The sequence below is a fragment of the Pezoporus flaviventris genome, unplaced genomic scaffold (assembly GCF_033815535.1).
Source record: "Pezoporus flaviventris isolate CSIRO_AGI_PZ_B2104156 unplaced genomic scaffold, CSIRO_AGI_Pfla_v1 ptg000212l, whole genome shotgun sequence".
In the NCBI taxonomy this organism is placed as follows: Eukaryota; Metazoa; Chordata; class Aves; order Psittaciformes; family Psittacidae; genus Pezoporus; species Pezoporus flaviventris.
The window spans coordinates 1,264,484-1,289,485 of NW_026892760.1; the positions used below are offsets into that span (position 1 = coordinate 1,264,484).

Sequence of the window (25,002 nt, forward strand, 5' to 3'; positions counted from 1 at the left end):
GGAGTTGCACTCTTTCAATCCTCCTCCCCATTGCTCTCAGCCTGGCACCACTCACTGGGAGTGAGTGAACAAGCTGTCTGGCTAGGGTTTAAACCAGGACAGTTCTTTTGGCACCCAACGTGGGGCACGAGGGGTTGAGATAACGACAGATCTGACCGGATTAATAGTCACTCGTCACAATGCTGATTTATTGGCTATCAAGGTTGTTCCTCTTGATCTCACAGTTTCAGTATATCGTATCTTACATCCATCCGGTATTTGCTGTATTAGTGTTTTTCAAGTGTGGGGCTTGGGCTGAGGTTTTTGTCTCATTGTACTTTATGGTAATGACTTGTGATACAATAGAATCATTGATCATGAAACTGATATGGCTTATGTTACCAGTGTGGTCACCATCTTTATACTTTGGGAGGTATATAACAGAAGTGCTTAGCAATTACACATCTTTCTTTCTCCTTCTCAGGTGCTCAACCTGTGAAGGAGACATCCTTTTACCCTCCCAGTCCTCCCCCCAGACCATTTACATTTGAGAGTTTTGAAGTTCTTGAATGCCTTTTTAATGCTGTTGAGACTTGTTTGCTGATCGTGATGGGAATCACCATGCTAGCACACATACAGAGTGTGTTTTGCCCACGACTGATTTCAAGAGTTAAGCAGAGTCAGGTTTGGGTCTTGTCTGGGGTCAAACGATGACGTAGGAGGACCAAGAGATTTTCCCTGAGGCTGAACAGTCATGAGTGACAGGGTGTATGGGATAGTATGGGCAAGTATCTAGGGCAGTGGGCCCCTCCAGTACTTTGGAATTTCACTACCGAACAACTGCAAAATCCAGAAGAATTAGTAAAACACTTAAATGAGGTGTGTGGTCATTCTGGCCATACCAGAAGATGGACAAATCATGGCAACGTGCTGGGGCTTGGCCTATGCTTACAGGGCCTTGTTCAACACTATCCAGCACCTTCAAAAGGAAAAGAATGTCGGTGGATCTGAGGGCAAAGCAACAGTAGCGCAGCTACTCAAACTTCGACTGCAACAGACAGCGCGGTTACCCCAGCTGCAAGCACAGCAGCTACACCACCCCCAGCAACAAGTACAGTCGCTACTCAAACCACAGTGATAATCACTGCAGCCAAACCAGAGGACCAATTCGTACCGGTATCAGTTGCCCCTGTATGCAAGAGAACAAGCAAAAAAGAGGCAAGAAGGTGAAGCAAGATGAAGAACCAATGAATTCACCACCTGGTCTAGCATCTGATCAGGAGTCATCATCACATGACGAAGAAGAAGAAGAAGAGGTAACTTCTCAACCTTGGACCTCAACCGAGCTACGGAATATGCAAAAAGATTTTACCCATCAACCAGGGGAGCACATCATCACCTGGTTGCTCCGATGCTGGGACAATGGGGCTGATGGTCAAGAACTAGAAGGTACAGAAGCCAAGCAGCTGGGATCACTTGCTAGAGAAGGGGGAATTGACAAATCAATTGCAAGAGACAAAAAGTCCCTCAGTCTTTGGAGGTGGCTCTTGGCAGCTGTGAAAGAAAGGTTTCCGTACAAGGATGACGTTATGAGTCACTCGGCCAAGTGGACTACTATAGACAAAGGTATCCAGTCTCTGAGGGAATCAGCCATCGTAGAGATGATCTATCACATCAAGCCGAATAACGGGGGTACACCCATAGATCCAGATGAAGTTGAATGTACACGACCCATGTGGCGAAAACTTACACGGAATGCACCATCATCATATGCCCATTCATTGGCAACAGTAACCTGGAATGACATAGTACCACTAACAGTGGATGAAATGGTTCATAAACTCCGAGAGTTTGAAGACAATCTCACCCCTTCCATCATCTCAGCTGTGGAAAAACTGTCCCAGGACCTCAAACAATTGAGGGACGATCTATCTGATTTATCCAGCTCCTCAGGTGTACCAACACACGTCTCAGCTATTAACAAAAGGCATCCTATTGTTCGAGAGAGGAGATACAGGAGGTATACGCCATGGGGTACCCTATGGTTTTACCTGCTGGATCACAGAGAAGACATGACAAAGTGGGATGGAAAACCTACTTCAGCTTTGGAGGAACGGGTGAGTGAACTGAAGAGGGGAGCAAGGGCCAAGACTGATCGTCCCATGAGAGCTACGGCTTCAGTCTCTGGTGAGCAGTTTCCCAGATGGAGTGGAAGAGCTGATTTTACTCCAGCTCCTGTGATAACGAAGAATAATCCCTTTTACCACGACTTAAGTGTCCAATGCTGTGATGACCACTAGAGGGGCCTGCCTCCAGCCAGGTGGAGGTAGGGGACAATTGGATTTACTGGACTGTGTGGATCAGATGGCCTGGCACATCAGTCCCACAGAAGTATAAGGCTCTGGTAGATACTGGTGCACAGTGTACTCTGATGCCATCAAGCTGTCAAGGGGTGGAACCCATCTATATTTCTGGAGTGACAGGAGGATCCCAAGAGTTGACTTGTGCTGGAGGCTGAAATCAGCCTGACTGGGAGAGAATGGCAAAAGCACCTATTGTGACTGGTCCAGAGGCTTCATGCATCCTCGGCACAAACTACCTCAAAGACCCAAAAGGGTACCGATGGGCTTTTGTTATTGCTGCTTTGGAGACTGAGGAAATTGAGCAGCTGTCCACCTTGCCTGGTCTCTCAGAGGATCCTTCTACTGTGGGGTTGCTGAAAGTCGAAGAACAACAAGTGCCAATTGCGACCACAACAGTGCACAGGCGGCAATATCGCACGAACCGAGACTCCCTGATTCCCATCCATCATCTGATCAGTAGACTGGAAAGTCAGGGAGTGATCAGCATGACCTGCTCGCCCTTTAATAGCCCCATATGGCCAGTGCGAAAGTCTAATGGAGAATGGAGACTAACAGTAGACTGTCGTGGCCTGAATGAAGTCACACCACCACTGAGTGCTGGTGTACTGGACATGCTAGAACTTCAGTATGAACTAGAGTCAAAGGCAGCCAAGTGGTATGCCACGATTGATATTGCCAATGCATTTTTCTCAATTCCTTTTGCAGCAGAGTGCAGGCCACAGTTTGCTTTTACCTGGAGGGGTGTCCAGTGCACTTGGAACCGACTGCCCCAGGGGTGGAAACACAGCCCTACCATTTGCCATGGACTGATCCAGACTGCACTGGAACAGGGGCAAGCTCCAGAACACCTGCAATACATTGATGACGTTATTGTGTGGGGCGATACAGCGGAAGAAGTCTTTGAGAAAGGGAGGAAAATAATCCAAATCCTGCTGAAAGCTGGTTTAGACATAAAACAGAGTAAGGTCAAGGGACCTGCACAGGAGATTCAATTTTGGGGAATAAAATGGCAAGATGGACGTAGACAGATCCCCACAGATGTGATCAACAAGATAACAGCAATGTCTCCACCAACTAATAAGAAAGAAACGCAAGCTTTCTTGGGTGCTATGTGGTTCTGGAGAATGCACATCCCAAATTACAGTTCGATTGTAAGCCCTCTCTATCATGTGACCCGGAAGAAGAATGATTTTAAATGGGGCCCTGAGCAACAACAAGCCTTTGAGCAAATTAAACATGAGATAGTTCATGCAGTGGCCCTTGGACCTGTCCGGACCGGGCCAGATGTAAAAAATGTACTGTACACTGCAGCTGGGGAGAACGGTCCTACCTGGAGCCTCTGGCAGAAAGCTCCAGGGGAGACTCGAGGTCGACCCCTTGGGTTTTGGAATCGGGGATACAAAGGATCTGAGGCCAGCTATACCCCAACTGAAAAAGAGATACTGGCAGCGTATGAAGGGGTTCGAGCTGCTTCGGAAGTGACTGGCACTGAAGCACAGCTCCTCCTGGCACCCTGGTTGCCCGTGCTGGGCTGGATATTCAAAGGCAGGGTCTCTACACATCATGCAACTGATGCTACATGGAGTAAACGGGCTGCACTAATTACACAACATACTCGAATAGGAAACCCCAGTGGTCCAGGCATTCTAGAAGTCATCATGGACTGGCCAGAGGGCAAAGATTTCGGAATGTCACCAGAGGAGGAGGCGGTGCATGCTGAAGAGGCCCCACCATATAATAAACTGTCAGAAAGTGGAAAGCAGTATGCCTTGTTTACTGATGGCTCTTGCCGTATTGTGGGAAAGCATCAGAGATGGAAGGCAGCTGTATGGAGCCCTGGACGACCAGCTGCAGAAGCTGCTGAAGGAGAGGGTGAATCGAGTCAGTTTGCCGAGGTGAAAGCCATCCAGCTGGCCCTGGACATTGCTGAATGAGAAAAGTGGCCAGTACTTTACCTCTATACTGACTCATGGATGGTGGCAAATGCCCTGTGGGGGTTGTTGAAGCAATGGAAGCAGAGCAACTGGCAACGCAGAGGTAAACCCATCTGGGCTGCTGCACTGTGGAAAGGTATTGCTGCCCGGGTGCAGAACCTGGTGGTGAAGGTACGCCATGTAGATGCCCATGTACCCAAGAGTCGGGCCACTGAGGAACAGCAGAACAACCAACAAGTGGATAAAGTGGCTAAGATTGAAGTGACTCAGATGGACTTAGATTGGCAACATAAAGGTGAATTATTTTTGGCCCAGTGGGCCCATGACACTTCAGGCCATCAGGGCAGAGATGCAACATACAGATGGGCTCGTGATTGAGGGGTGGACTTAACAATGGACACTATTGCCCAGGTTATTCATGAGTGTGAAACATGTGCTGCAATTAAACAAGCCAAGCGGTTAAAGCCTCTTTGGGATGGAGGATGATGGTTGAAGTATAAATACGGGGAAGCCTGGCAGATTGACTATATCACACTGCCACCGACCTGCCAAGGCAAGCGCCATGTGCTTACCATGGTGGAAGCAACCACCGCGTGGCTGGAAACATACGCTGTGCCCCACGCCACTGCCCGGAACACTATCCTGAGCCTTGAGAAACAGATTTTGTGGCGACACGGCACCCCAGAGAGAATTGAGTCAGACAATGGGACTCATTTCCGGAATAACCTTATAAATATTTGGGCCAAAGAGCATGGCATTGAGTGGGTATATCACATCCCCTACCATGCACCAGCCTCTGGGAAAATCAAACGGTACAATGGGCTGTTAAAAACTACACTGAGAGCGATGGGTGGGGGAACTTTCAAGCATTGGGATACACACCAAAGGCCACCTGGTTGGTCAACACCAGAGGATCTGCCAACAGGGCCGGCCCAGCCCAGTCAGAACTTTTACATATTGTAGAGGGGGACAAAGTTCCTGTGGTGCATATGAAGAATTTGCTGGGGAGGACAGGCTGGGTTATTCCTGCTTCAGGTAAAGGCAAACCCACTCGTGGGATTGCTTTTGCTCAGGGACCTGGATATACTTGGTGAGTAATGTGGGAAGATGGGGAAGTCCAATGTATACCTCAAGGGGATTTGATTTTAGGAGAAAACAGCCAGTGAACTCAATTGTATGGTGTTGCCTGCTGCGTAATACTTCTATAGCCCATCAACTAGATGTCTCCAGGTCACCAGCGACTAGCCCTGACTTCCCTCCAGCCATCATCCCAACAGAGAATGAACTTTGATAGAACCGGATGAGTTCCGCAGTAAAGGAACGACCAGCAGGCAATGATCCAATACTGCATACAGCCTTTCCTATCCTGAAAGACTGTTACAAGAGATGGAACCTGACATCATGAACTGAATGGACTTGGCAGCATTATAGGGATTGGTCCATGCACTAAGAAAATGATCTTTTTCTCTTGGTCTGTGTATATATGGGTGTATATATGTGGGAAAGCGATGGTGTATTGAAAAATGTGGGATCTGAGCATGATGTGAATGGTATGGAATAAGGGGTGGATAATGTCCTGAGTTCAGCAGTAGCAGTCATGTTTCTCCTTGGTGGTAGCTGGTGCAGTGCTGTGTTTTGACGTCCAGCCTGAGAACAGTGTTGGTGAAGCCGATGTTTTCGGTTGTTGCTAAGTGATGTTTACCCTGACCAAGGACTTTGTGAGGCTCATGCTCTGCCAGGGAGGAGGGGAAGCCGTGAGGAAGCAGAGACAGGGCGCCTGACCCGGGCTAGCCAGGGAGGTATTCCATACCACAGCACGTCATGCCCGGGGTGGGGGGTAACTGAGAGTTACCCGGAAGGACACGGGCTTCTGGGTGGGACTTGTTTCTTGGCCGGTGGTATCGTATTCTCTTCCCTTGTTATTTTCTCTTATCGTTGTTGTAGTTGATAGTAGCAGTGGTGATTTGTGTTGTACATTGGTTGCGGCGGGGCTCGATTGCTGTCAGCCTGGCACCACTCACTGGGAGTGAGTGAACAAGCTGTCTGGCTAGGGTTTAAACCACAACACTAATTTTCAGATTCTCTTTGAAACAATGTGACAATGACTTCAGACAAACTTAATAATACTGTTATACTGTGGGGTTTTTTTAATTACTGTGAAGTATAAGAAACTGAAACTAAAATAAACAGATGTTGGAAATAATATCTTTAGTCCATTCTGATATATGTCACCCTGGCATTCCTTTTTAGGGCAAAATACTATGAGAGAGGAGAGACTGTCTTTCCCATTGATACTGCATTGGGTCTTTTATCTGTTGATAAATATAATAACTGTATTTGTGCTAGAAGTATGGTAGCTACAGTAGCTGTTATTCTGACATTAATGACAAGCATACAAGAGAAAATACAAATTCAATGAAACCAGATCTTTTTACTGCAGACTTGCTTAATTTCTTTCTTCATATTCTAAGATACGTATACTAGGGAAAGTGGATGGCAAGGAAAGTGGGATTTTTTTCAGTATTTCCAAGAAAATTTGAGTAAGTGGTTGTTGTGCTAAAGCTATTAAAATGTCACAAATATCTTCACAGTATAGTTTGAAACTCTTAAGACAACAAAAATACCAGAAGAATAAACCAATCCAAGCACTCAAAAAAGTCTTTTTTTTTTTTTGTAGTCATCTGACTCCTATATTATTTAAAAGCCACAAAATACCAATTGCTTGTGTTGAAATAAATTCTCCTTTAAAACCAGACTATTAAGATTTTAATAAGATTTTATTTTTTACCATGTGGACTATGAAAAATATCTTGACCACTGAAAGAAAAATAAAAGAAGAAGGAAAAGCATGTAGCTGTTATCTTTTTGTCTGCTTGAAGCCTAGCAAATAGCTTATCCAATTTAAAACATTTCCTTTTTGCTTTAGAAAATAATAAAAAAAAAAAAGCTGACATGAAATCCAGGCTTCAGCTGAAAACAAATTAATACAGCCTAGGTAACCAAATCCTTTAAAATATACAGCAATTCACACCAGTGATAACCCATTCTCCGTTATGCACAGCAGTACTAGCTCTTGTGCTCTATGCAGCTTTTGGCTTCAGCCTTAAAAACACTGATGGTAGGATTACCACTCTAGCATAGGGGTACAGGGTCAAAAGTCGATAAGCTGAATTTTTGCCAACAGAAAAATTTATCTTGCACAAAATAACTTCTCTGATTAATCTGTTCACATATTAACAATCCTATTTTTGGCAAATCTAGACAGAAGAAATTGCACTTGTAGAAAACCTTTCAATATGTGTGCAAATTATTTTAGGTGAGGAAGAAAAAAATGAGAAAGACAACAGAAGTGGGAACAAAGAAAACAGGTCAGCAGTTGCTATGTGCAATAATATTGTGGTGGTTGTATACCCTTTCCTTCTTCCTCCAAGAATTACCGTATTTTAAATGGTAGTTATTAACATGGATTAACTCTGCACAGATTAGTCAAGTACAGCATGACTGCAGTTCTAAACTATTTTTGATCTATTCAGTTTAATTATGATTCTAGGTTATCAGAACTGAATAAGCATGGAATTTCCTGTTGGAAACACCCTTTCAGTAAAGCAGTACATCATGTGTTCAAGAAGGTGAGTTGAAATTCATTAATAAAAATCAGGAGGAAACCCTTTAATTAAAGCAGTAGGAAATACTATTTGTAATCAAGAACAACTTCTGAAAGTACTATGCTAACTGTTTAAAGAAAATCCATTCTGAAGAGCAACCTGATTCAGTCATTTTGAAATCCATGTGCTACAGTTCAATGAGTTGATCAGTCTCCTGCCCTCAAAATCCTGGTAAACAGCTAAGATCAAGAATTGGGACAGATGCATCACAGACTTCGAGAAGTAATTTATAAGCCTGTGCTTTGAGTATGTATATGAAACATGTATCTGACTTGTCTTGCTCTGCCATAAAATGTAAATACTCCAGATGAATGCACACAAAATGTACTAAAAAAAGAAAAAATAAAATAAAATCAGAGCATTCTTTGCTTGGCACAGTAGAAACACTTTCTAATAATATATAGCTGTGTTTTCTATTTAGAATGTTAAACACTCAGGTACGGGAGCAGGTGGTGTATCCCTAAACATCACATTCACCTTTCAACATTCTTGATTTGCAAAACAGGGACATTTCTATTTCTATTCAATCTCAGATTACTGTAACATATTCTGATTTTGAATTTAACCACCACAAAGGGAAGAATTTATCAGGAAAATCTGATCACACTTTTCCACCATGTACTGGTTAAAAAGAAAATGTGGGCTGTACTTATGCCAGAAGCTAAATTTCTAACTAAACTAAATTCTAACTAAACTAATTTCTAGCTAAACTCCAAATTTCTATTACCCAGCAGGAGGAGAGCCTGACAATAGCTAGGCAAATCTTCCCTATCTGGGGATTGGCAAAACCTCAGATGCCGATTCTACATAAAGCCTGAAGCATACCTGAACTACACAAATTTTGTGAGGTTTAGCTATCCTTCCAAGAATGTGAGTCTGGGTATACTATGACTGAAGATACCTTTCTAGGAATTAACAGGAGCAAAAATAAGCTCCCTAGAGAATTCTGAATATAATAAATCTGCAACCAGCTACCAGATTGGTGGTGTTAGGGTATTTCTAGGCAGGCTGTGTATTCTACTCTGCAATGACATAGGACTGCATGGTACCTGCATTCCTGCTTTCATTTCCACATACATGCGTGTTTTAAAAACTTCTCTGGCAGCCTGTGCTACGGTATTTGTTGAGCATTCACACTTGCCATGTCAGAATACTCAAGCACAAGTACACACAGATGTGAACTAAATAAACAGAGATCAAATGATCTTAGGAGGGAAGTATAAGCTTCCATCCCAGCTCTCATCAAAATAATATAAAATTCATAAAATATAATCCTCGAATACCTGGAAGAAGTAGGGAACGAAGACTGAGCTTGCTTAGGTGCCATTAGTCTAGACCATGAGAAAAAACCTCCAACGTTAATTTCTTCTGCAAACGTATTAATCTTTCTCTTTCCCATCCCCGTTTTTTTTCTTCTTTTTTTTTTTTTGTCCATTAAACAGTTTTAGATATCCTCCTTATTTGCCTTCTAATTGTGTATACAGCATTCTCTTTCTCTCTCACGTATACCTTAGTCAAGAATGCCAAAAAAAAAAAAAATCCACCATCAAATACATAAAATAGTAAATGATAATAAAATGGAAAGTGTATTTTGATGCCTTTATGTAGGATTTGGGCATTCTAATCCCTCCTTTCTTTAGCTACTGAAACACTGGGAGACAGGTTCAACTCACAGATCATATATGCACACTTTTGTTGAGCCATTCAAGATGCATTCATTTCATTCTGACATTGAAGATCTGAAAGTCTGAGGTTGGTATGTTTGAATTTCCATTAGGCTTGGTGATTTATTAGATGATGCTCCTTTGCAATACAAAATCTGCTGTGCAAAAATATTATAAACTTTTTTCACTTTCTGCTAAGTCCTGCTAGAACCATATTATTTCCTGAAGGCTAGAATATTCTTCTGAACTATACACAAGCTGTTAAACTCCAGTAGCACTTGAACCTATTGCCAGAATAAGAGACCCTCACTTTCTCATCCTAGAAATTGCTATAAAAAAAGTACATCCAAAGTTCCTGCACATGCATGTACAGACAAATAGATACCACTACTGTCTATATCATTCCATCTCTTTTTATTTGAAGATACTGGGAAATACGGACAGAATAGAGAAGACAGGAATAGATATTTCTTACCATGTGCCACCCAGCCATGTTTACACTGATCACAGGTTCTCAGGTTAATCTTCCCTGGCTGAAAACATTCACATGTGCAATTTACCAGCGTACAGCGGATGGCCTGGAAAAAGAAACAGAAGACACACATTAATGTCTTTCTTACTTCTTGCACAAATTTGTTGTGATGCCTAGACCTGTACAGCAAAAAAACAGCTTTCTAATATTCTTTTCTAACATTGCTTATTCTTTTAAGTAGAGATTAATTCTCTTTCAAAAACATACATCAGTATCCCTGAGCAATGACAACCAAAATGCATATTCAATAATTCCATAGTCTGTTGTTCCATGGAGATGAATACATTCCTGTAGCCTTAGAAAGAATTGCTCTATTTCCTTTAGGGAAAAAAAAAAAATAAAAAAAAGGTAGGGTGAGGATTCTGTAGGTGTTCCACAAATTTCCTGTTTTCGCATCAACTGCCTGAAGGAAAAAGTTACTAGTGATGTCTTACCATAACAGAGTGATTGAAACCAAAACTAAAATGAGGAAACAAAAACACACAAAAATGAAAACTACAGAACTCTTTCCCCTTCCCCCATACCCGAAGTTTCCTTTTTGGAGTTCATGTGTGATATACCTCTGCTACAGGAAGGAGTCATGGATTTGATGTGTTCCCAAACTAGGATAAAATGATCAAGGTACAGGAACAGGCCTGGTTCATAAAACATCCTGTAACTTTCCTTTGCATCTATCACATCTATTACCTCTTAGCAACTCTGATTTTCAAATATATAGTTCTCTATTTTGAAAAAGATGAAATGATTTCACAGCAGCAATGCTAAAACTCCAGTCTGAAGAGCTCTAAAATTTGCTTAAATAATACACCTTATTAGCATCTCGTCTCCAGTTTTAAAATTATCTCAAAAACTACACAGGTTTAGTTTGACAGGGGCTAGTTACCTCCACAGAAAAGTGAATATAAATTGAATTAGACTTTTTTTTAATGTGTTACAGACTTATGTTTTTAAATAGTGTAGAAGATGACCTGTGCACTTCAAACTGCTACTAATAAATTTATGGCATGCATTTAGATGTAATTTGCATGGAGATTTCTGAGACAGAGAGGCTTATTCTGATCATTCACAGATTAACAAGCTACTGTAACTACCAGACCTGTCAGGAAAAGATATCTCTATAGATTTAGATGCAATCAATGATTACTTGGGGGCTAAGTTGGGGGAAGGGTGCTTGGTACCTATGACCACTGGAGATACTGAAGCATTATGAAGGCTGTGGTCTTTTCCAAACAATTAACACACATACGCACACTCACTGTATACTGAACAAGAATTACCTTAACTATACTGACATGAAGAAAATTACATTCAGCTTTAGCTTGGCCATGCTAAACTCCTTCGTTGCTGACAATGAAAAAGGTTCAGAGTTATTTTAAATGTTTGATCTCTTTACTTATTCATCTGCATCAGACAGCAATTTAAAGCCATTTATAGTTCATGGACCCACTGGAAATCTGTAGTTCTCTGAAAAATTTCTGGTATGAAAGTCTCTTTTTCCTTCTATCCTAACTGCTTTTTTACTACCTCTTCTTCATTAAAATCTAGTGGGGAAAAAATTATCCTGCTCTATTATGCTTGACACTTCCAGGCCTCAGTACCAATGTCACCTGTCCAATTACTCATTAGCTAGGTTATAAAACACTGCTGTATGCATGCGTGATTAAAAGAATTAGTAATATGAAATATAAAGACAGCAAAGAAGTGCTGACCATGCAAGAATAATATATGTGTTTATGGGTTGTGAGAAAAAAACTCTCCTAAAAGGTCCTGTTTCATGTTCAACAGTTTATTGACTCAGTAATATATCAGATCACCACTGGTCAGTAATGGTGTTCTTTCTCTAATATGTTCATTAATTAATGAACTTAGTAATTAATAGTACTGTAACAAGAAAGGCATACAAAATGGTATTTTTTAATTTACCATAAAAGGTCTTCTCACATTCAGCACCTTCATTAAATCTCTGCACCAATGTGACATACATTTGTTGTATTTTATGTTATTTGTCTTGTTCATGTGTCACTTACAATATGTATAATAGGAGGAATATAGTGTATGTACACATGCTAGATGAAACCATGTCATTTGGTAGAGTTGCTCTATTAAGGCTCATCAGCATTTCCATTACAATCCTACCTATTTTTGGCCTAGAGGTTAACAAGTTCCCTGTAAAAATTGGATTGATCTTGAACCTGAACTACCATGTTTCAGCCTAAGAGGGAGTTTTATTACACACATTTAAAAATGACCCATTTAGCCACTATAAATTATAAGATGGGGGAAAAAGTTTAGAGGTTTCATGTTTCTTTTCCTCTTCCCTCAGTTAAAGAGAGTCTTGATCATGTAAAGTACTGAAGAAGACTAATTAGTAACATTTCTATCCTTTATCCCTCCCAAAAATTCATACAAGCTTTTCAGAAATATGAAAATTTCAGCTTGTTCCGCAAATAACTAAATCTAAAAAGTCTTCAAAACGACCTATGTATTTTTATAAAGTACTATCAATTGGCATAAGAAACTCCAAAGATCAGTAGTAGCATGGCCAAAACATCCAGCTTTGCCTTACTTGGCTGCTACTTCTGTAAAGGGTGTCTTGATACCAGGTTGTAAATCTGCTTTCAGTAGTTTTCCATCCTCCCACCGAAAACCCCATTCATACTTCTGAGTGAGGGGACTGGAAAAACTCCTGTTCAAGTTCACGTTCTGGCATGAACTTGGGCAAATTACTTTGTTAGCATGATGCCTACATTCACTAAGTGAGAAACAATTATAGTAAAATGTTGTTTTCAGGGTAAATGCAATGTAAATTGTGAGGCACTCTATAGTGGTGGACGCTACAGAAAACCTCAAGTAGAACTTAGTTTTTACCTTAAAGAGTTGGTTTTCAATTTACTCAGTTAATCCATAATCATTGTAACTACCTTAGATCACCACAATATCCAACACAAAACCAACATAACTTGTCAGAGAGAATATTCAAGATGCCAGGAATAGTGTGTGTTCCTATACACATGGACGGAACATTAACATTCATTAACATGAAAGAAAGCCTTGTCTTTAAAGGTCTTCATAATGCAACCAACGTATATACTCAGCTTGCAAGAATACACATCTCAATTATTTACAGTCTCTTTCTACTGGTTTTCAATAGAATTTGACTTAGGCACACCAGTCACCGACAATTTGTGCAACAGGCTCAGGAATGGCCCAGAATGGCAGCCTCAGAACGTGACATGAATGTGGTGTAGATTCACCTAAGAACCCAGAGCTTTAATGCAGCCCCTCCATTCCCCAGTGGCAGGATTTTAAGGCACAGAGAAGATGAAGTTGCAGTAGCTGTTGTGCTTCTCAGTAGCAGCAGGGATTGGTGTAACTGTGGTTGGACATCTGTTACTGCTTAATTTGGAAGGGGTGGGGTGGGGAGTAAGGATAATAAAAGGATACTGAGTGTGCAGAAGCTAAATATTGTAAACATTGCTCAAACCTGTTAAAAAGTAGATATAAAAGTCCAAGGGTGTAGCAATGCTAACTTTTGCCAGAAAATGCTTCTGAAAGAGTACTGCCAGGCATTCCAGAAGTCATGCACTGTAATTCTGCCTTCGCAAGATATTCCTAAAAAGTTTACATAATGGGACTCTGTGTACTACACTATTTTGTAAGGAAAGAAACAGAAAATTTCCTGCCTAAGTTTTTGCTCAGAAACTCCTCCAAGAAAGACATAAAGGAAACAGAAGGAAAAGAAATCAACGACCTTGCATAGCAATAGGAACAGATGCAGGCTCTCCCTGTACCAGCTGATAGGCAACTGTGTAGCTAGATGACAACTTTCAGGTTAAGACCCTTAAGTAAGCAACAAAACATGGTCTTCTACAGCTTCTTGGAAAGTGACATTATATTCTACCATGTCAATAGTTTGCAAGTAACAGGTCTCAGCCATTGTTATACCTCCCATCCAATGAGTTTCTAACATAACGCTCCTTGCGCTTCTAAAATTACAGTAGCCCTCGAGGACCTATGGAGGAAATAGACTGGATTTCAGTAAAATACTTTTAAAGAGTTTAGACAAGTGATTCCTTAAATCCTAAAGCAATCTTATTAAGATTTAAAGACAAAATACACATATACAAGAATAAAGTAATGATTGTGTAACTGACATGGAAACATTCAGAAATATCTTGCTGCTCTCTTTGAGATTTTCTTCCCCTACAATGTAATGCAGAAAGAGGGGAACTTTGCCTAGTGTTAAAGCATGTACTCCAGTACACCTATATGTATGTTTGTACCGCTAACACTGGAAAATGTTAGGCCTGACTTCTGTGGGTTTCCCCCAGACCAAGGATATTAATTTAACATAGTTTGGGTGATTCAATTATGTGTAACAAGTAAATATTATTCACATATTAATAGGAACAGTCTATAGCAGTAATGGAAAATCAATCTGTCTGGCTGTTTTACAGAACTTCCAAGAGATAAGAAGCAATAACCTATCCTGAAAGGGATCGCAGTATGGGAGAAAGAGAACATGTAAGGAAGAGATATGAACTCCTCTGGAGTTCTTACAAGTGACTACAAAAGATGGAGGCAGTTTAAAATTATACAGCATTCTGGACAGGTAAATTTTGCAACTTCCTTTACCCTACATTTTAATAGCATATGTAACAGAAATTCTTAATGTAACTTGTTATGACAGTCCAAGGGTCCTGTGAGGTTAACCAGCTTCTTACTGAAATCTCAGCTACATCCTCCTACGTAGTGGGCAGTGTTAACACAGCCTTGCTCTTAATGTCCTCATGTCATCTTTCTCATGTACAGAAAGTTTCTAAGAAATGTCTCCTATCAAGCCACCTGTAATATGAAAGATCACTGTGCAACTGAATACATAAGAGAGTCAGATATACTCATGGTCTTTGCATGGAAGTTCCATCTGCCTGTCTAAGTATATGCTAATCCTACAGAGCTCAAAAAAATCTATATCCACTGTTACCAATCATGGGAGCACAAGGCTTGAGGATGATTTGGTCCAGTGTTTGTGAAACCTTTTAAGTGAGACTTCAAACCAGCAAACCTGTGTGTAACTGCAGGTCCTTAGAGCTGAATTAAAGTCAGTAAGACTCTGCTTGAGTATGCACTTCACACAGATGTGTTAGCTGCGAGAATATCAGGGATTTTGAACACACACACACACACACACACACACACACACATACACATATGCATACTTCAAATTTAGATTTTGTATAATGTAGTAATCCACAAGGTCTATGCATTTTAGTAATACGGGTGAGAACTTTCCATATTTAACTGATAAAATATATTATCTCATTTATGATTTTAAAAACAATAAAATTCTGTTGGTGTATGTCAATAAAATAAGTACTTGGGTGAAATGATGGGAAGTGTTGGAAAAGTAAAAACAAAAAGCACTTTTTGCAGCTTACCTCTTAAGAAAAATCCAAACAGAACATGTTAAATACAATATTTTCTTTCCATTTGTCAAACAGCTTTAATTCTATATTATAAACACCCAATATCTAATTCTAAAAAAAATAGTTTACTCAAATAACAGTCATTGAGAGAATAATTTAAGGCCATACAGTAGCATAGTAGCTGCTCTCAAGACATAATGGGACATTAAAATAATCAAAGTTAATGAGCAACAGGTTGATAAGAAACAGGGAGATCCACTCTTCTGTTCCTGTATGTTGACTCGTCACAAAAAAAAGATGCAACGCAACAGACAGCAGGTAAGACCTGCAAGTGCTCCAGCATTTTTTTTCAAAGGAAAGTCTTCTCTGCCATTAACTTTTTCTTCCTGTTTCTTGGCTATAAATTGAAGTTAAAATCTGTCTATATAAATTGACACTATTGATCAGCAAAAGACTCTACTATACTACAGCTTAAAGTTGCAGGGGTTGTGATTTCTTTTTCAAAGCACATCTTATATGCTCTGTAAACAACTCCTAGAAAAATCTGTCACTTTTTTACTACTTCAGGAATCCCAATAATATTTTTCTGGCTTCTCAATTAAGTATTTCTTTAAAAGACCATATCATAAATTCTCCAGTGTAAATGGCAAAAAGATCCCAATGAAATTATACTATTTTTAATATCTGGCAAACCAGGAGTACAACAGAGTTTGTTTTAAATTCACAATACAAGGAGGATCGTTTGTATACTGATATTTAGGAAATGCACACTTTGATCTGCCTATATTAAGCTTTGTATTATGGGGAATTGTTGTGGTTTAACCGCAGCTGGCAAATAAGCACCCCACAGATCTTGGTCACTCCTCCATACTGAGGTTGGGGAGATAATTGGAAGGTAAAAATAAGAAGACTCATGGCTGAGATAAAGACAAGTTAACAGGGAAAGCAAAAGCTGTGCATACAATCAAAGCAAAATAAGGAATTAATTCACCACTTCCAATACCCAGGGAGGTGTTCAACTATCTTCAGGAAAGCAGGATTCCATCACATCTAACAGATACTTGGAACCATCACTCCAAATGCATTCCATGTCAAATCATAATTTTAAACACAGGAATCATCTAGAAAAAATAACCTTAACTGATAAATGACCATTTTTAACTTCAAAACCTATAATCTAATAATGTGTTGCCCCCAAAGAAACAAAACTAAACAAACAGTAAAGGGGAACATAATTTGCATTTGAATGGTCTTAAAATATCCGTGCAATGCAATCGGGTTTCCAATCACTCTCACTCACATTCAGAGATACCAAAAAATCTTGTTGTTGTTCACTGCATTGCAGTATGATAATTAGCAATTTCATATCACGCTATGTTATTATTGTTTCTTACTTGTACTTATTTCAGTAATACAATTTGAAAGGTATTTATATTGCTATATTTCTCTGTGGCATTCAAGAAAACAGTTACTAATACAATATGAAGGGAAGGATGCTAACAAGAAAAAAAAGCTTCTAATAGGCTAAAACAGCTTTTCCTGGAATAAGACAACCTAGCCTTTAAGCATTTTAGAAAACCATTTTTAGCTTTTCTTGAGAGAACTGGTATATGAATGGGAATAAGAAAATACAGAATAAATAAGACGTCATTTGTAATCTTGCGTTTACATTAGCAGTCATTCTTCAGTTCTACCTTAGATACTTCCAAAACTGGAATCCTGTGTCAAGGAATGCTACTTTTCTAGAGAACACAAATGTAACACAGAATAACTTTATAATTTTCCAGGAACTTTCTGTAGGCCATGTTCTCTCTGATTCTACACACTCAACTGCGTGTTCTACAGTACTTGCACTGCATGTACAATATCACCCTGTGTTTCTATAGCATGTAAAACCAGCCTGAGGTTCCCAGTCATCAAATGTGAAGTTGTTTGCAATAAAAAAATTAAAACTGACAAGTGCTTCTTGCTTAAAATTTGAAGGAAAACACATGGTTGATTTAAGAATGAGATTCCCTGTGCCTAAGAGGATGTTAGCAAGCACAGGCATTTGTTCTTATAGATGAAAAACAGATCCATGTTATGAAACCAATACTGTCAGTAACTGGAGTGCAGCCATGAACTTTGTCAAGGTAATGGCCAGTGTTGGATAGATATCCAACAGTGCGGATGGACACACCTGCAAAAAGCCTCACAGCCCCTTCTCTACCCATGACTCTTCTAGAGATTAACACTGCTAGCTCCACCCAGCTCCTCATCTCAAGTAAACACAACTGCCATTTTCTTTACAGAGAACAGGAGGAAAGTTACTTCCACTGGTTTTTACTGCCCTCTCTCTCCTAAGGCCCCACTGGGAGTGCTCTGTCCAGCTCTGGAGGCCTCAGCACAGGAAAGACACTGACCTGTTGAGGCAGGTCCAGAGGAGAGCCACAGAAATGATCAGAGGGCTGGAGCACCTCTCCTATGAGGAAAGGTGAGAAAGTTGGGGTCATTCACTGTGGAGAAGAGAAGGGTCAGGGGAGCCTTATTTCAGCATTTCAATATATAAAGGAGGCTTATAAGAAAGATGGAAACACTTTTTTTAATAGGGCCTTTGTGACAGGACAGGAAGTAATAGTTTTAAACTAAAATAGGGTCGATTTAGAGTAGATATAAGGGAGATTTTTTTACAATGAGGTTGGTAAAACACTGGAATAGGTTGCCAACAGAAGTGGTAGATTCCCTGTCCCAGGAAATATTCAAGGTTAGGCTGGATGGTGCGCTGAGCAGCCTGAACTAGTTGGAGATGTCCCTGTTCATTCTGGGGGGAATTGAACTAGATGACCTTAAAAGGTCCTTTCCAATCCAAACTATTCTATGGTTCTCTGAGCAACTGAATAGTTTACTATTTCTACAACATCCCTACACACACCTTTACTGCTTTTACATGAAAGAAGAAAAACATTCCCCAAACTGAAAAACTATTTAGCAATTGCTAGTAAAAGTCTAACTATTTTTTCTTTCTATAAACCTTACTTACACCTCTGCAGGAAAATAATAAAAAAATCCCTACTGGCAACTATATAAGATAAAGTATACCGAGATTCCCATACTGCAGTACCAGCGTTGCTATTCACAACAGACTTCCATTTCCTTACAGCACGTTTTCAGAGAAAGTATGTAAACCAATAACATTTGAAACTTGTAATGTAAAACTAAATTAACACTAAATAAAGCATGCCCTCAAAGGAATTTGTCTTGTGCAACTAAAAAAGGACATTGAGCCTGTGGTTGTAGCATGCATGTAGAAGATAAGAATCAACATATTTTTGTCACGTTACATGGAACAGTGGGTCAGTAATCCACAAAATAAGATTTTATGAATAGATTATAAATGGTTCAAAAATATTTACCTAAATCCATTAAATCAAATACATGTTCTCATATATTTTTTCTCCACAAATTAATCAGAAAATATTAAAATGTTTAAAGTCTTAAGGTCATCACATAAGTAGCTTGTTCTCAAGATTGGTTTTGATCGGTCTCAAACAGTTACAGACTGTCCAGTAAAATAATACAAGTGAAAAAATGTAAATATGAAAAAAAAAAAAATCACCTTTAACAGATAAATAAGGGTCCTCATGAGAAAAAAGTTGAACAGCCACACAAAATTATGTTGGCAAAATCAGTAGTTAGATTTTTTCATTTTCTACCTTTTTCTTGTGTAAGTCAAAAGACTAAGCAAAATCTGATTTGATGCAGCATGGCTCTTTGAATAGTTATTACTTGCTGTCCATTTATTCTCCTTTAAAAATGTCACAAGCACATGTTTATTGTCTAATCTGCTTCACTTTTCAACTTTTCTTTACCATCTTAGATGTTGCTGTTTTCTGTAGTCTATATGATGGGATTTCAATTTGGCCAAAAAAAACATGTATTTAGACTGCACTGTACTGTATTTTAGACAGCAAAGATAAATATGAAATTCTGTAGAAGTTACAGAATACATGAAAAAGTTGTAAGGAAATATTTTTATTGTTTTGAAAATGAGTACAATGAATTACAATTTATTAGAAAAGCATGAGTATTTTCCAAAAATAAAATAATCTTTTCTATCTCATCAACATTTTGTTCCATGTTTTAACCTCTTATTTAGATAGAGACTCAATCCTGCACTGTTCCTTTAGTGGCTAACTCTCTGTCAGCCACAAAACTGACACTTCAAGCAAGTAACAAAAAGTAGACCACATAACCCTTACTGTCAGATTAACAGGAGATTCTCTTTTCCTCTTCAAAAGGTAGTGTTGTTCACTAAATGCTTCTTTCTTTTATTCATGTATTATCTTAAATATTGCTTCTTCATAATTTCCCAAAAACAAAGCCATGGATTTTTTGAACAAATGTTTGCTAACATATACTCTAACGTTAGCTTATGTAAGAGAGAGAATTCCAGTAAGAGTGAAATAGATAAAATGTTTTTCCTTAGCCAGAATGGAGAATGATTATATATATAACCACTATTTAAAAAGAGAGAGACGTGAGGGGAGGCAGGCAGGTAAGCAGAAAGAAAGGAAAGGGGGAGAGAAAAGGAAGAATCTGAGAAAGACAGAAAGAGAGACAGAGAAAAGAGACAAAGAGAAAAAAAAAAGAAAAAAAAGATAAGAAAAAAAAAGGGGAAAAGAAAAGAAAAAAGAAAAGAAAAAAAAGAAAAGGAAAGGAAAAGAAAAGAAAAGAAAAAAGGAAAAGAAAAGAAAGAAAAGAGAAAAAGAAAAGAAAAGAAAAGAAAAGAAAAGAAAAGAAAAGAAAAGAAAAGAAAAGAAAAGAAAAGAAAAGAGAAAAGAAAAGAAAAAAAGAGAAAAGAAAAAAGAAAAGAGAAAAGAAAAAAGAAAAGAAAAGAGAAAAAAGAAAAAAGAAAAGGAAGGAGGGAGGGAGGGAAGGAGGGAGGAAGGGCGGAAGGAAGGAAGGGAGGAAGGAAGGAAGTGGGAAGGCAGGAAGGAAGGGAGGAGGAAGGAAGGAAGGGACGGAGGGAGGGAGGGAGGGAGGAAGGAGGGAGGGAAGGAAGGGTGGAAGGAAGGAAGGAAGGAAGGAAGGAAGGGAGGGAGGGAGGGAGGAAGGAAGGGAGGAAGGGACGGAGGGAGGGAGGGAGGGAGGAAGGAGGGAGGGAAGGAAGGGAGGAAGGAAGGAAGGAAGGAAGGAAGGAAGGAAGGAAGGAAGGGAGGGAGGGAGGGAGGGAGGGAGGGAGGAAGGGAGGGAGGGAGGAAGGAAGGGAGGAAGGGACGGAGGGAGGGAGGGAGGGAGGAAGGAGGGAGGGAAGGAAGGGAGGGAGGAAGGAAGGAAGGAAGAGAGAGGGAAGGAAGGGAGGAAAGAAGGAAGGGAGGAAGGAAGGAAGGAAGGAAGGGAAGGGGTGAAAGGAAATCACTGGTTTTCTCAGAAGGATTTTCTCTTATACATAGCTTTATCGTATAATTTTGTCCCTGTTGGGCACACTGCCTAAATTTAAACACAAACAGTCAAGCAATGAAGAAACATTACCACATTTACTGTGAACAAAAACTCCCAGTTGTACAGTGAAATTTTAATACATTTCAACTTATCTCTTTTACTAATGGGAAGAGTACAAACCCTGCAGGAATTCGCTCTGCAAACTGGTAATTACAGTAGACTCACTTTTTTATAATGCATATGTATAGGCAGACACAAGGACCATAGCTGCCCTTTTGATGTAGGTTACAATAGGAATGCTTAAAAAAATTATGAAAATTTACAGCAATTCTAAAGGAATGCATTATTTCATGGGAAGTTGTCCTTTAGTGATACTCAAGAACATAAATATATATAATACAATATAATATACATATATTTATTTGCTTTTATAAACCAAAACACAAGCTTTATCAGCCTGTTCTTTTTACTCAAGTGGTTTTGGTTGGGTTTTTTTTTTTTTTTTTTTTTGTATGTGTGTGTTTGTTGGTGTTTGGGGTCTTTTTTTGTTGGTTCCCCCCCCCCAGTGTACAGAATAAATCTACCCCTACTGGTACAAAGCTGGAGTTTCCATCCTACAATATCCTGTGAGCTCAGAAATTTTTTTTTTGTTCTCCCAGGCCTCTTCCTCTGCAAAACCTTCAAATTTAAATAGTTTTGATCTTCAAATTTATGTCTCATGAAATTGTTATAGCACATATTTAAAAGCACTATCTTAGTTGCATAGATTTACAACACACAATGTCCAATTCAGCTAAGATAGGACATGCTGTGTCTGGCAGAACATGTTTGAAGTCTATACAAAGACAGATTTAATTTAATCCAAGGGGGTGTGGAATCTAAGCAAGATCTAGTGCCACTGTCATTCATAAGGATAATATTTATCTTTAATATAGTAATGACAAGACAGAGTGATATGTTAACTGAAAAAAGAAGTAAAAGGGCCTGCAAAACATATACATATTTCCAGGTCTCTTATGGTCTACACCATTTGGGTTTCTTTCTAATGCCTATCAACCATGCCACTTGATTCTGCAAATACTTGCATCCTCACTGTCTACATACACACACATTCATACTCTCCTCTTTAAGGTAGAAAAAATTCTTCTCAAACAATTCAATAAATAATTAAATCATTGTGTCCTGTAAGCATAACACACAAAAAACGGTATCAGAATTCCGTATTCTGAAGTTCCTGTAAACAGGTACATCTTCAAAATTGCCAAAAGAGCAAACTATATTTTTATCATTTACTTTAAAAAATGATTTGTCAATACCATTTACACTTACGTATCATCTACTTGAGCAAAATGCTGCATATTCACCAGTTTGCAGCACCCACCTTGGTAAAACCAAAATCTGCCTGTTTCTGTTAAGAAGCTGTTGTGTCTTATGCTGGTTGGGCAGTAATGTGAACCATTAGCAAGTTTCTCTTACTATGGAATAGCACAGTCACAGCTCAAAGCAGTCATAGGTAAAGCCACTAGAACTAGTGATAAATAGCATAAATCAGTGCCAATGATTACACTGAACCACCAACAGGGAATCAATCGCCAGATGAAAACTGTAAGACAGTGATGGGGAAGGTCTTAGATCTTCTAACACTCTGAAGCACAGTTTCCATGGAGGCACTATTAGAACCCTTGAAATTTTACATGAGTTTAAAATTCTGACTTCCTGCATTGCTAGCACTAGGTATCTCTCACAAATGTAACTTTCTTCTCCAGAGATGGTTGCTTTTAACAATGAAATTGTTCTTTCATAAAAAAGTGAATCATTAATAACCCTGGAATCACTTTTTAACTGTTTTTTGGTTTTGTTTTTGTTGTATTTAATAAAAAACTGATCTTGACTAAATTTGAAGAGATTCTTTCTCATACAGAATTAGGAAGTTCAGTACAATGTAAGCATCAGACTGAGGAAGGGTGGTACACACTAGGTTTACTAACAAAAGCCACTACACTTGATGCATGAATGTATAGTAAGTGAGAATAAGGATGAGAAAGTGAAATGCTCATTCCTATGAAGAAGTGAAATCCACAAAATGCTAGAAGGAAAGGACTAAGAAATATGTGTGCCAGCAGGCCTACAAGTGTAAACATTCCTCACAGTAACAAAATTCATTTTCACAGAAGATAAAGCTGTATCACTTATGGCTCTGGCTGATGCAACACTTTTAGGATGTGCTTAGTCAGCAAGTCTCTGTTGAAAGGAGGTAACACAAACTCATCCTCTGAAATTACCTTCACCACTGTGCATCATAATTAAGGTAACAACCTTGTCACAATGATTTCTGTCTTAGGGTGGGCAGAGGAGATAAGCAGAAGCAGAGTCTGGATTTCCCAATACATATGCTGTGCTAAAACGTCACTGATTTCCTAGATTTCAGAACCAGTATGGGGATAAACAAGAAAAAATATACCCCAGACTAAGTGCCTTTTGGGATAGAAGGCACCAGATCTAGTCATATTTCTAAATGGAAGAAACAACCTTTACTTTGCTTTCCTCTAAGAATTCACAGAAAAAGAAACTACAACCAACTTGACAAAGAAACATCTCCCTTTTAGGTATTGTCACATGCAAAAGTGAACACTGCCTATTTTTAACAATTTTTAACTAAAAAAAAATTATGATACTACAATCAGCTTTACTAAAGGGGTGCAAAAAATTGTATGTGAGACAACTGTGTATAAAGACAATCTAACAAAAGTATTTATTCATTATTTATTTATTGACTCCCAATTTTTAGTGCTCATTTCGAGACTAAATTTTACAGAGCATATAAGAAGACATTCAACACATGCACGGGTTCTATGCATCTTGATGTTAAATAACTTCTTCCTTATTACTCCTTATTTCTGTAACATTATGTGTAACATTTGATCATGCATGTGTAAAGAAAACTAATCAAAGCACAGGTAGCTGCAGTTCAAGGAGATAGCCCTCAGTGCGACCTGAGACAACATACCGTAAACTCCTGACAGTGAAGCTAGAATAAATTTAGATTGCCTGTTCACCTCCACCTTGGATGCATGTGTTACTTTTATGAGCAATAATTTTGACACTAAACTTAACTGTGAAGGAATCCAGTGGCTTGCAATGTATGCCTTAAACCATGTTTGAGATGCTGACATTTTAAAGTAATCTCCTCTTCAAGGGAGAATAGATAGCCCTAAACTGTGGGATGGAGAAGCACTTCAAAACTTGTAGAGCCCAGCTGAGTACTGTGCTTGCTGGGATGACAGCCATGTTCCCACTGTCACTCTTTCATGTCTGCCCAAGAATTTAGACACCAGCAATCATGTCTATCACAGATGCTGGAGCAGAATGACCCTTCCTCAGTGAGCACCATCAGTAAGGGGGGGGGGGGGGGGGGGGGAGAACAGCAGTGGTTTCTTTCTTTACTATTTACCTGTTTAACTTATGGGGGGGCTGAAAATTCTGTATCTGTTTATAATAGAAGAAGCAGTAAGCAAAGAGAAAATTATTTTTAAGCACAATACCACGGAAAAGACCAATAAAGTATAGGAAGCTTACCACATAGTAGCATTGCTTTTTACATGTCACCAGTCCTGTATCATTGCCTCCTGTGCTACACCTGCGTATCTACTGCTATGTTAGATAATAAATATTCAATGCAGCTATCATTTCTAGAGGTTTACAAATGTGAATTTGCATTTATTTGTACAATGTCCTGAGATTAAGACTTCCATGTAATCAAACCGTTAGCTGTTAATACATTTGTGGTGGACTGTAGCCAGCCCATTACTGCAGTTTCTATCACAGTAACGTGCCCCTGAGCAAGAAATTTAAAGAAGGTAGTCAAAATTTTCTTGCGTAATTCACACTAATTGTAGCTAAATTGGGCCAAATAACTACCAAATTGTTTTTGAAAGATCAACATATCCTCTTTTGGTTTTGCATTTAAGGTGGGGAAGAAATATATGATTCACTGATTCATTTGGAAAGCATGTTCATA

The 25,002-nt window shown here is 39.2% G+C and overlaps 1 protein-coding gene across 4 annotated transcripts in view; it reads right to left on the reverse strand.

Annotated features, from left to right (window-relative positions):
* The window catches only part of BNC2 (basonuclin zinc finger protein 2), a 339,790-nt gene that overhangs the window by 111,275 nt on the left and 203,513 nt on the right, over positions 1-25,002 (reverse strand). For all 4 annotated transcript variants that reach the window (XM_061441196.1, XM_061441198.1, XM_061441197.1 and 1 more), the window contains one exon: positions 10,081-10,183. In XM_061441196.1, the coding sequence (XP_061297180.1) occupies positions 10,081-10,183 (103 nt within the window). The remainder of the gene's footprint in view (positions 1-10,080; positions 10,184-25,002) is intronic.